This window comes from Geosmithia morbida, assembly GCF_012550715.1.
Source record: "Geosmithia morbida isolate 1262 chromosome Unknown scaffold_14, whole genome shotgun sequence".
NCBI classification, from domain to species: domain Eukaryota; kingdom Fungi; phylum Ascomycota; class Sordariomycetes; order Hypocreales; family Bionectriaceae; genus Geosmithia; species Geosmithia morbida.
The window spans coordinates 21,164-33,225 of record NW_023336201.1 but is presented as its reverse complement, the minus strand read 5'-3'; the positions used below and the strand labels follow the sequence as shown (position 1 = coordinate 33,225).

Genomic DNA, 12,062 nt, shown 5'->3' with positions numbered 1-12,062 from the left:
GTGCCACTTGCATGCGCTACTCGCTTGTTCCGAGAGAAAACTTGCCCCCCTCCCCTCCCCGCCCAAGGTTTTGTTACTTTATTAACCCTCGCCCGACCCTTCTCATATCTCTTACCTTCGGGGGAAAACCATTTCTTTTAGACTCCTTTTCATCTTTTCTTCAAAGCCCATTGAGGGGGAGCGAGCCAACACAGGGTCTATACACACTCATACGATCACAAATCCCTAGACATTTCAACATCATCAATGGCTCAGCACCCCAACCCCGCCATGGGCGACTCCATCACCGATGCCCCCCCTTCCGAACAGACCAAGGGCGGTGACCTCAAGATGTACGACCTACCTGACTCCCAGAATGATATCGAGTCGATCAAGGCCATTGGCGACGCAAGCGGGTTCGATCAGCAAAAGGCCATTGAGGGCCATGCCCATTTCCACCGTCTTGGCTGGAAGCGCATGACCATCCTGCTTATTGTCGAGGCCATCGCCCTCGGCAGCCTCAGTCTCCCCTCGGCCTTTGCCACCCTCGGCATGGTCGCAGGTGTCATCTTGACAGTTGGCCTCGGCCTGGTCGCCATCTACACCAGTTACATTGTCGGCCAGGTCAAACTCAAGTACAACGATGTCCACCATTACGCCGATGCCTGTGGCAGGATTCTTGGTCGCGTCGGTTACGAGGTTGTCGGTGTCATGTTCTGCCTGCAGCTCATCTTCCTCGTCGGATCCCACTGCTTGACTGGCACCATTGCTTTCCAGACCATTGTCGACAAGAATGTCTGCAGCATCATCTTTGGTGTCGTATCCGCCATCATCCTGCTGCTCCTTGCTATCCCGCCATCCTTCGCCGACCTTGCCTTCCTCGGATACATTGACTTTGTCTCCATCCTTCTCGCTATCGGCATCACGATTATTGCTACCGGCATTAAAGCGTCTGACTCCGATGGCGGCCTGGCCTCGGTTCCCTGGTCCGCCTGGCCCAAGGAGGGCTGCACTCTCGTCGATGCTATTGTCGCTCTGACCAACATCGTGTTTGCCTACAGCTTCAGCATCACCCAGTTCTCCATGATGGACGAGATGAGCGAGCCCAAGGACTACGTCAAGTCCATCTGGACCCTAGGAACCATTGAGATCGTCATTTACACTATCTGCGGTGCCGTCATCTATGCCTTTGTCGGTGTCGACGTCAAGTCTCCCGCTCTCCTCTCGGCCGGTCCTCTTGTTTCCAAGGTTGCGTTTGGCGTTGGACTCCCCGTCATCTACATCTCTGGATCCATCAACACCACCGTCGTCAGCCGCTACCTCCACAGGCGCATGTTCGCCAACACTGTCACCCAGTTCATAAACACCCCCAGAGGGTGGACGAGCTGGCTCATTCTCATCAGCGTCATCACCGTCATCGCCTTCGTCATCGCCGAGGCCATACCCTTCTTCAACGACCTCCTTTCGCTCTCCTCGGCGCTTTTCGTCACCGGATTTACTTTCTACTTCCCCGCCATGTTTTGGTTCATGCTCATCCGCGAGGGCCCCTGGTACTCCAAGCAGAACATTTACAAGAGCATTGCCAACGGAATCATCTTCGTCATTGGCATCGCCATTCTGATAGGCGGAACCTATGCCAGTATTTCCGACATTGTGAGACCACCCCGACATCCTGCTGATACGAATAGCTGCTAACACGTCCAATATTAGAACTCCAAATTCGAAGATGGTACTGTCAAGAAGGCCTTTAGCTGCGGAGCCGTTGAGTAAATGCTCCCACACGGCGGCGGTAATGCATTACGAGGGAGCGAGATTCAGAAGTGACGATTTTTGTACATAGGCGATAGCATCATATATTGTTATTTTGGACTATTTCACTGTTTTTATTTTATAGCCCATTACCAGCACGATTGAAATACATTCACGCGTCTCGCATGAACTGTCTTCATCCGTCTTACGATCTCAATGACCCTTTAACCTTGTTCACGGGAGAATTGGTTCATATCCATAACAGGACTACTTGTACAGTTACTACCGAGTGCTCGAGTGATCAATCGTGGTCACTAATTGAACAGGCCTAGATTTATTATCACGGGCCGAGAATGACAAGACTCGATCAGCCATTCATTCTTTTCCCCCATCATGCGGGGCCCCAGCTGGCCCCCTTCGGCATTGGGGTGGTTAATTGCGTAGTATTGAAACATTATATTGAGGTTTGCGGTTACCCGATAGAGGCCGATTGCCGAGCTGATAACACGTTAATATAAAATTATGCTTGAAATATTGGTCTCCGATTAACATGATATCCTCCTTTATCTGCGCCCGAGCTTGATGTGTAACTCAACCAAGGGCGGTCCAGTGCCATGCATTTCCTATGGTCAGCTTCCACTCCACCGTACTATCTCGAGGTGATAATGCTCCTTGGACCACAAATTTCGGCAGCACAGATGGCCACTTCAGAGCCACTGCACACGGAGGAAGAAACCTGACCTACACGTCCAATTCTCCGCTGTATTACAATATCATTTCGCTGCGTGTCTCGTCACCATCACTGTGAAACGCTGTTAAACGCTCCACAAGACCAGTTCGGGGAGCATCGGCCATCGATATGATGGTCAAAGGAGGATTGCTCGAGCTTCAAGTTGTTGAATTTTTCTTACTGCCACCTTTTTCGGGCCCCTCGCTGCAATGCCAAGATCCCTTTGCCAGGTCGGTTTGTCGAACGGTTGGAGTCGGACATGATGTACAAAGCGGCACAAGCGGAGTGTCTTAATACTGCAAAGGCAAGTTCCGTATTTTTGCCGGCTCTGATTCAATGAGGCCTTTTATCAGTACACAATACGCATGTACTCCAACGAGCAGTCGTCGCGTCGCAGCAAATAGGAAACAACCCGCGGAGAATCGGCCAATTAAACATTCATGGTCAATAATGTGAGGTCCCACGAAATTAATCGCCACATGCATGAACATAACAAAATCGTCGACTATTAATACAGCAAAGAAAATACGCAGGCACGTGGGTAACAAGGCAGGCTTTGCGATACGCCGTCCGGAGGAAACAGTGCGTTCGTCCGGTTCCACTGGGGAACCCTGTAGATTACACTCCTCATCCCGACCGGGCCTACATGCGCTCCGTAAAAATCAACGATAAAAGGGCTGCTCCTATCTTCCGTCGGTGGCGATGTGCAATCCCCAAGATTACACAATCCAGCCCCAAAGGCTGTATGTACTTGGCTGCGTACTTGAATGAGGATGAAGTACTCTGCTGTTTTCTCCACCTTGGTGGGTGTTGGTGTCGCTGAGTTCAACGTTTTGGAGCATCTCGGTGCCAACAGCCCTTGGTTCACTGGTGAGTGGCAGTGGGCATAGGAATCTGGGATCAGAACTGACAACTGCATCCGTTGACATCAGGTCCCAACGTATTTGGCATTCCAAACGAAGTGCCCGTTGGTTGTACCGTGGACCAAGCGGTTTATATAGTCCGCCACGGCAGCCGCTACCCAGACCCAGGAGCCTATGCCGAATGGGTTGACCTGCATGAGAAGGTATGTGAAGTGGCACTGCACCGTCTTCGCTCTTCCGAAAAGCTAACAGTGTTTTTTTTCTAGCTTCAAGCCCAAGAATTTACGGCAGACGGCTCGCTTCAGTTCCTCCCAGATTGGAAGCCCGTGCTCGACGACCCAGCTCAGCAGCTGGCCCAGCTCTCCCCCGGAGGCTATGATGAGCTGTGAGCTATAGCAATAGCGTCTATCATCTCTTTGATTTCCACGGCTAAACAAAGCATTATTAGGTACCACCTCGGTGTTGAGCTGAGAACCAGGTACCCAGGGTGGTACAAGTATGGCTCTCCTTTCCATGTCTGGGCCAACAACTACCAGAGGACCATCGACTCTGCCAGACTTTTCGCCAGAGGCTACGGAGGTCCCAATGCCACAACGCTGGGAACCGTTAAGCCAATCCTCTCAACTGATTCTTCTGCCGTCGGCAACTCACTAGCTACTTCAGACTCGTGCCCCGCGTATGAGGACAACTCTGGAGCTGGCTACATCGACGAATGGGATAGCATCTACTTGCCTCCCATTGCGACAAGGCTCAACCAACTGATCAAGGGGAATCTGAGCCTGACGACCGATGACATCAGCAAATTTCCCTACCTCTGTGGATTTGAGAGTCAGATTCTCCGCAAGGTCAGCCCGTTCTGCGGGGTGTTCACCGAAGCGGAGATTTTGCAATATGAGTATCGCCAGGATCTGCGTTACTATTATGGCACCGGCCCCGGAAGCTACCACAACGCCTCCGTCATGCTCCCCGTTATCCAGGGTGTAATTGACATCCTTAGGTCCGGGCCTGAGACTCCCCTTGTGGGCGCCAACAATGGCGAGGAAATCCTTGGCGAGTTGACTGTAGCGTTCACGCACGACAATCAGCTCAACCAGCTGGTCTCGAGCATGGGACTGTTCGACCGCCAACAGCCCTTGCCATCTGACTCGATGGACCCGAGACGGATCTATGTCTCCAGCCGCAACAATCCCATGAGGGGAACGGTTGCTTTTGAACGCCTCCGATGCCACGGCACTTCGTACCTCCGAGTGCTACTCAACGATGCAGTCTACCCGGTGACTGACTGCTCGGAGGGGCCTGGAAAGTCTTGCCCCCTTGACAAATACGACGATAAAATTCTGGCTGAGAAATGGAAGAATGCCGGTTCATTTGAAGATATCTGCGGTCTTGCCGATGGCGTGGTAACTACATCAAAGACGGGTGGCGTAACATTCTTTACCAACTTTACGATGCCTGCCATCAGCAGTGTAAAACCTTGATTGATAAGGTGGTTTTCCCATTAACATCAAAGTGCGACAGTGTATGTACATGATGCCCTTTGGGAGAGACCATGATTATTTTTTTTAAATAATAGCACCACATAATGATGATAGGCATGTTGTTTCTGTCAGGGTTCATTCAGGGAACTGTACGAAGGTAGTGCAAAAGGTTCCTGAAAGTGGTATATAAGTAGTCTCTGACCTCGATTTCGTCAATAAAGGGGGTTATGTCCAATACACATACACTTTCTGTAGGTGGCTTTACTACTATAACGCTTCTACCTGACATCTATACGTAGACCTTACCACTTCTCCCACCACTCCCTCTCCTAGGCAGACTCATTGTCTGACATGAAGAGAAACAGGCTCGGGTAGCTCAGATCCGAATACCACACCTTACACAAATAAATGGACTTGGTTGAAATACTGATAAAAGGAAACTTAAGAAACCCTATTATTCTGAAAACATGATTGTGTCATGCTTCTATTACTGCCATTGGCATTTGCACTTGCGGACAAGGCTACTTACATCCACGAGATCACAGCTATCATATATACAACGAGTTCTATTTGGAATTATGTCTGAGATTGTTGCTCGCGCAAGACAATACTTGCGATGTGTAAGAAAACCTCCGGTGCGAATTGGTCAGTCAAGTGCCCTCGGACAACGACCTTCATATTCCTGGACGACTATGCATATGATAGGGTACAATTGTCGATGTTCTTTTGCCAAGCGCTCTTGGCATAAGGAAGCATGAAATCTGAGAGAATAGAGCGTGAGTAACAATTTCACATAATATACTTCTCGCTGATGGATATAAAGATGATTATGCCACTAACCTCGGCTGGTGAACTCGCAATCAATGTAGCACTCCACCATGTCGTCAGAGTAGTCGTCACCCAAATACTCGAGAATGTAGTCCTGGATGCTACACAGAAGGTGTACTTATCAGCGCCCCTCCACAAAACAGCGGCAATTGGTGGCTATTGGCACTTACAAATCTAAAAAGATCAAGTCGACAGAGTCGGGGTTAGTGTCATCCTTAGGGAACCCGGCACGAGATTCCCAGTAGTCAGGCAGAGTGTAGTCCGGAAGGTTGGTATGGACAGAGTCGTCACCTATTACAGGATATTGTCAGAGCCGAGTGATCACTCACGCCATAGAGAATAGCTACATCAGAAAAGGGATGGGAGTATACCATCAGTGCCCCAGTCATCAGAGGTCACATATCCGGATGTGACAGGCTCTTGCCGCCGGATAATTCCTCTAGGCCCCTCCACCTGGCGACGCCCTAATGTCCCTATTATGGGATCTGTACAGGCATCTCTAGGAGTAGGCATGGAGGCAAAGATGCTTCGCTTGTCGGCACCACCCTTATTGAGCCTGATGACAATAGACCCGGTCAGCGATTTTGGGCAGTCAGGGTTTGCATATTGTAGCTTACTGATCAATAATGGTGTCCGCCTTCGAAAAGGGTACATCGGGAATGTAGAGGAAGACATCACTGAAGGGAGAGACGATAAAGTTATCGTCATACGTGAACGGTCCCTTGTGTAGGTCAAATCGAACGGCACCCGTGTTACCAAGTATGATCCGGGGGGTTCCGGCTCGACTCTCGTTAATAACAATGGAAGCCACTGCTGGGACGATGACGGCGGGGAAGATGTTCTTCTCGTCTTCGAACGGGACGCATGATATACAATATGTCTCCGGTGCGCACCCGTAGACTTCACCGAGCTTGAGTTCCTTGCGGACTCCGGTAATGTTCTGAGTGACGACCTCTCCGGCATGACGATCAAAGGTATTGGCCGGGATGCGGGAGTGGTAGATGAAAGTATTGCGGTTCCAGTCCATGTAGCGCCGGGAGTAGAGGAACGGTGAGACTGAGCTGTTGGTCGCTCGGTGCGTCGGATTTTTCACCCCACGAGGGTTCTTGGCACCTCTGAAGCCGCTATTCTCGGAGTCAAAGCCACTCATGGACATCCAACCAAGAGTCTCGCAATACCGGCCTGACTCGATCCCTACAGACCTGTTGTCATAGACAGCAAAGTCACGGATGTGGGTGTGGCCCCCGAAGATCTGAATTGGAGTTGTTGGGCGAGCTTCCCGCATGGCATCCCAAACGATCTTGAACGTGCTGGTATCATCTGTAGGTCGTACAGGGTTGTGGCCAAAGAGGATGAACATATCAATAGGGTCGCTGGTTGTAAGAGCGTCCTTGAACCATTGCTCTTTCACCATATCAGAGGCCTTGATGACTTGAGAAGCATTGGAGTTGCCTTGGGAGAAAAGAATTAGCAACTACAATTTTTTTTTTGAACAGCGAGGGACCCGTGCATGGGACCCTACCAGTGAAGTCGAAGAGGACGCCAAAGGCCATGATACGCAGGCCCTGTTTAGTAGTAAAGTAACGGTGGGTGGCGCCCACATACTCATACTGGCCAGTCGTTTGGTTGAAGATCTTCACGTTGGATGTAACATAACGATCTCCCCACATCTCGGAGTACACCGTGAACATCTGCTGAGAAACCTCAGATACGTACAGCTCATGGTTCCCTGCCATTTTGTGTGCGAATGTCAGCAACGAAGCTTGATGTACATTGCAATAGATTACTTACCAATTGTCAGGAGATCGTAGTCAATGTTATTAAAAATGGTCATCGATTTTTCGCCGTCGACATCGGTAGCGTCAGATAGGCCTGTGCCATCATGCAGATCACCGGTATCGATGAGAAGTAGATCCACGCCCATGTTCCCAGCTGCCTGCTTCATGCGGCCTGAGAAGGAGACAAAATCGCCCCAATCTGCTCCATAGTTTTGTTCCTTTATATGACCCTCCAACCATCCGTGTGTGTCGGTCTAATTGTTTTGCGGTAAGCAATGGATGCTCTTGCCCAGGAGGAAATGAGAAGAACAAGATGAAGACCTCACGGTATGGATAAAATTGATTTGCCCCCATTCAAGGGGCGCCTTGGGCCAGTACGAAGCCTCGGGTGCACCAGGCTGAATGCGCTTCACATGGCGTACGTGCTCGACTGCATCCGAAGGGCCATAGCAGCCATCGTCATCGCCGCAACCAAGGGCGGCCGGGAGCAACGAAGCCAGATAGGCTACAGGCTGAAGAGGCTTCATTGTATAAAAAGATTAGCCCTTCCTCTTCAGTAACTCCTTGAAGGTGATACTGAATACGACAATGCTGAAGAAAGAGGAGCTGACGAGACAAACTCGGAGAAGAACTTCAGCTTATCTTAATCAGCCACTGCCGGCACTAATAAGTCTACATGAAATAATAGCTGAATCCAGTGGTGCGGTATTACGATCAAACAAAAAAAAAATAAGGTAACGTACCACGCAGTAAAAGCGGTGTCCCGCCTGCTACATCCTGCCTTTTGCGGCTAAGCATTTAGATCAAAAGATTATAGGCGGGCACTTGCATGCTGTGCACTGGCTCGTGATAGTTGCTATCTTCCTCTACATCGAGTATCAATTGGCCAAACGTGCATTGAATGCCCTGCACAGATGGATTCTCACACCATTTGGGAAGAAGCTCCGGTAAAAAAAACCCCGATTAATATCGAAAGTGGACAGTTGGGCTATGTGCGACCGTAATAGACCTACATATCTTGATAAAATGTGCCGATCTAGCCGATTAAGACACGCAGAGCATTACGCGGCAGTGCACGGTAAACGCGCACTCAATGATAAGGAAAATACTAAATTCGGCCCATGTAGACGTTTTCTGTATTACATCACGGGCTCGAACTACTCGAACATAAGAAGATCCTCTTAAGCTATAGACCGTCGAATACCAAAAGACTTTGAACTCTTACACTTCCGAAACCACGCATCCGGAGGTTCTCACGAGCACGGTGTGCCGGAAATTCAGCCACAACCAAGACGCTGACATTGTCAGTATTGATGCCGGCGTGCTTAAGAAGCATCAACAGCGCACCAAGGGTGTTCCCCGTCGCAAGGACGTCGTCAACTACCACTATTTGCCCGCGTACCGTAGAAGCTTCGAGCTCCATCTCAATCTTTTTGGCTCCGGAGCTACTTGATGACGAAGACGAAATGTGTGAAGGGCGTTTGATGGCCGAAACAACCGGCGGAGGTAGTTTTCCAGCTTCGCGAATGAGAATCAACGGTAAATTGACCTGGTGTGCAAGAGCTGATGCGAAGATGTAGCCGCCTGCCTCGCAGCATGCTACCCTCTCCACTCGGGACCAATCGTCGGCGAAGTGGGAGCGTAAAAGGGATGCGCATAGCGAGAGCCCGCCGGGTTGCTGTGCAACCCCAAGCACGTGTCGGAATTTGACGGTCGGCCTTGGAAAGCCGGGAACCAGGCGCACCATGTTGTTCAGACGCTGTAGGTTCTCATCCATCAATGGGAGCAGGTGACGATTCGACCACCCTCTCGCCAGTTCACCATCCGACGTGCTGTTATCAAAAACAAGACTGGGACGGTAGAGCATTGTTTCGGATCTTTGGAGGCCCGTGGGAACGGCCATCTCATCAAGACTTGCATCGTCATGTAGAGCTCCCCTGCGGCAGCTACGCATTTCCTCACTGGCTTGCACGCGGACATCCAGCAGCTTTCTATCGGGTACGGTGTGAGAAAATCTCGTGGCAGGGGCCTCGTCTCTCAGTCCGGTAATGAATAGAACGTCCACATCGAGGGCGTCCTCCACCACCTGCAGGAAGTTCTCCTCCATCAGAGAAGGTCTTGAGAGTAGCTGGCGCTTGAAAAAAGCCGTCAATTCTGGACGGTGCTTCTCCTTGTAGGCACGGTCCCCCAGCAGTCGTTCGAAGTTGGCCCCTTCGGCTAGCGAGTACGCTCGCTTGGTTGCATCGCTGATACTTGCGACATGTGTCGTCATTCCGTTGTTGGCAAACATCGAAGCCCATATGGCTGCGCAGTAGTCCTTTCCAGCGCCACTCTCCCCCGTTACGAGGATGATGATCCGCTGTTTGTTCGACGGTTCTGGAAGTGGACAGGCATGCCGTATCAGCTTGAAGGGGTCGAGCCTGGCTTTGAGACGAGACAGTCGTGGTATGTTTGGTCCGAAAGCCTTTGCTGCCAGTGGGGCATCCCTGGAGTCGTTTCCTAGGTCTGCACTATAGACACCGCTGCTCCATGGCAACAGATCCCGGACCACGGTGTAAACCCACGATACTGCGGTTCGTGCGGATTTGTCGTGGCTCTGGCCCCGCGGCCAGACACCTGTTACCACACAAGCAAAACTCCAGTCTCGGGAGCCAAACGCAGTATCTCCAGGGCCAACCTCGCTGACAGAGCCCCCGCCATGCAAAAGATGCAAATAGCAAAATGGTGTTGGACGGGACTGGACGGCCTTGACTAGGGCCCCTGCAATCTGAACCGACCCGATGTTTTTCAAGAAGACACATCGTTTAAATGAATCGGTCTTGCCTCCTCCATGGCCGCCATGTATTGTAGACATGTACATTTCAGCTTCGAATAAATCTAGGTGATTCAATGTCTCTGGTCGTTCTGCTAGTCCTAGAAGCGGGTCTGCGGCTGTGAAAGAGGTCATGGCGGTAGAATCCCCGGCATCGCTTGTCGAACCTGACTCAAACATGGTCACACCAAGATGTAACTCCTCATCGTCCCATATGTATGCATCAGCTGAGCATGTTTTGGGTAACGACTGAGCGAATGAGTCAAAGTAGGCGATTTTTTTCTGTGCCTCACAGCCATCTTCCATTAGAACGACACACTTTCGAATTGCGAACGATGAAGCCGCAGAAGCTTCGAAGATGGTCCAAAGAACAATCCCGATATTAGTCCCGGCACCTTTCACGGCCCACATGAGATCGGCTTCATCTTCAGGCCGTACTAAATCAGGTGTCCGAAGCTGGCGGGGGACATTGCCGACACAGAGCAACTGGCCAGATTTAGGGCTTACCACCACAGCTCCGACAATAGCATCGCATGCGAGTCCGCACGACCTAGCTAAATGGCCAATTCCCCCTTGCAACCATGAACCCGCACCGACACTGGGGCGGGAACCCAGTGGCACCTGGACACCCGCTTCCAAAGCCGTGCGAACGATGTCTCCTACCTTGCAACCAGCTCCGGCGGCGACCAAAGTGGGGGCTCCCATGCCAGGAACGGCCTCATTATTCTTATCGCCATTGAGAACATGTACTTGATCAAAAGCAGCCATGTCAACAGCCACGACATTTGGTTCAAGACAGTGACTACTATGGCCACCAGATATAACAGTGAGTCCGACTTCATGCTTTATGGCCCACTGTATGCAATGTTGCACGTCTCGAACATCCATCGGCCTGATAATAGAGGCGGCACGGTGAAGACGAGCCTCCCAGTTTTTGATTGGTCGCCTTTCGTCTGTGGAAACTACCTTTCCCAGGAGCTCTTGAAGTCCTTTGGCCTGTGACGTAAAGGCCATCATGATTTCTGGCGCGCTGAATACCAGGTGATTCGGGTGGTCTTCTCCTCGCGTTGAAAGGGAGCGGCATGTCTCGAGCCACTCAAGGTAAACGTCATCCGCGGGACTCTCAGTCAAGTCCAGATCAAATCCAACAATGAAGTGAGAAAAATCGAGTATGGTTTCATCCTTATTTTCAACATGGATGACTCCCTCATGAAAGGTGGCCATCTGTTGGCACACTAGACCATCAAGTTCCAATCCAGTTTCTCGATGAAAGACCACCACCACGCTATTATTCGATGGCCCAGTGAGCATCTGCAATGCTCTTTCGATGAACTTGGATCCTGGTTTCATTCCATACATGCTATGGCAGAATAGTATTACATCATAATTTCTCACGAGACCCTCACTCGTGAAATTGGTATCGTAGCGGTCGTTCCCATGCCCAAAAGGAGCTTGATGGATGACAGGGGGGCGCTCCAGATTGGGAAGCAGGTATCCCCCCTCAGCTGGTTGAGAAATCCATTTCTGCAATTTCACAGCGCTCAGAGAATCGGACTCGTAGGCGGTGTACTCTCTGATCCTCTCGCGGACATTGGTTTGTAGGTAGCCCACCAAGCTCTTGGGCCCGGGTCCAATTTCCAGTATGGATACGCTCGAACGTAGACTAATCAACGGCTCCAAAAGGCGATTCAATCCTGGGATTATGAAGTTTTCGTATGTTTTCCACCCTGCCGCCTGCCAAAAGATTTCGAACCCGGCCGAGTACTGTCGTTCAGATAGTTGTCGTTGTGTCAACCCGTCGGCATGTTGCTTTAAAACGCTCTTTAGAGAGTCTAGGGACGCCAT

General features: G+C 50.8%; 3 protein-coding genes across 3 annotated transcripts; 2 read left to right on the top strand and 1 right to left on the bottom strand.

Moving 5' to 3' along the window:
- Nucleotides 1-246: 246 nt before the first annotated feature.
- GMORB2_2612 (Transmembrane amino acid transporter protein) lies at nucleotides 247-1,749 on the top strand (the record flags this gene model as incomplete). The annotated part of the gene is made up of 2 exons (XM_035464591.1): nucleotides 247-1,632; nucleotides 1,690-1,749. 2 exons carry the CDS (start codon nucleotides 247-249, stop codon nucleotides 1,747-1,749), a joined length of 1,446 nt encoding a protein of 481 aa, XP_035319261.1.
- A 1,482-nt stretch (nucleotides 1,750-3,231) lies between these two features.
- Nucleotides 3,232-4,799, top strand: GMORB2_2611 (multiple inositol-polyphosphate phosphatase / 2,3-bisphosphoglycerate 3-phosphatase; the record flags this gene model as incomplete). The annotated part of the gene is made up of 4 exons (XM_035464590.1): nucleotides 3,232-3,328; nucleotides 3,391-3,524; nucleotides 3,588-3,706; nucleotides 3,770-4,799. The coding sequence occupies 4 exons, from the start codon at nucleotides 3,232-3,234 to the stop codon at nucleotides 4,797-4,799; spliced, it is 1,380 nt and encodes a 459-aa protein (XP_035319260.1).
- A 690-nt stretch (nucleotides 4,800-5,489) lies between these two features.
- Nucleotides 5,490-12,062, bottom strand: GMORB2_2610 (FAD/FMN-containing dehydrogenase; the record flags this gene model as incomplete). Its single annotated transcript, XM_035464589.1, has 9 exons — nucleotides 5,490-5,560; nucleotides 5,640-5,728; nucleotides 5,798-5,918; nucleotides 5,999-6,183; nucleotides 6,245-7,079; nucleotides 7,150-7,356; nucleotides 7,419-7,659; nucleotides 7,828-7,917; nucleotides 8,631-12,062. The coding sequence occupies 9 exons, from the start codon at nucleotides 12,060-12,062 to the stop codon at nucleotides 5,490-5,492; spliced, it is 5,271 nt and encodes a 1,756-aa protein (XP_035319259.1).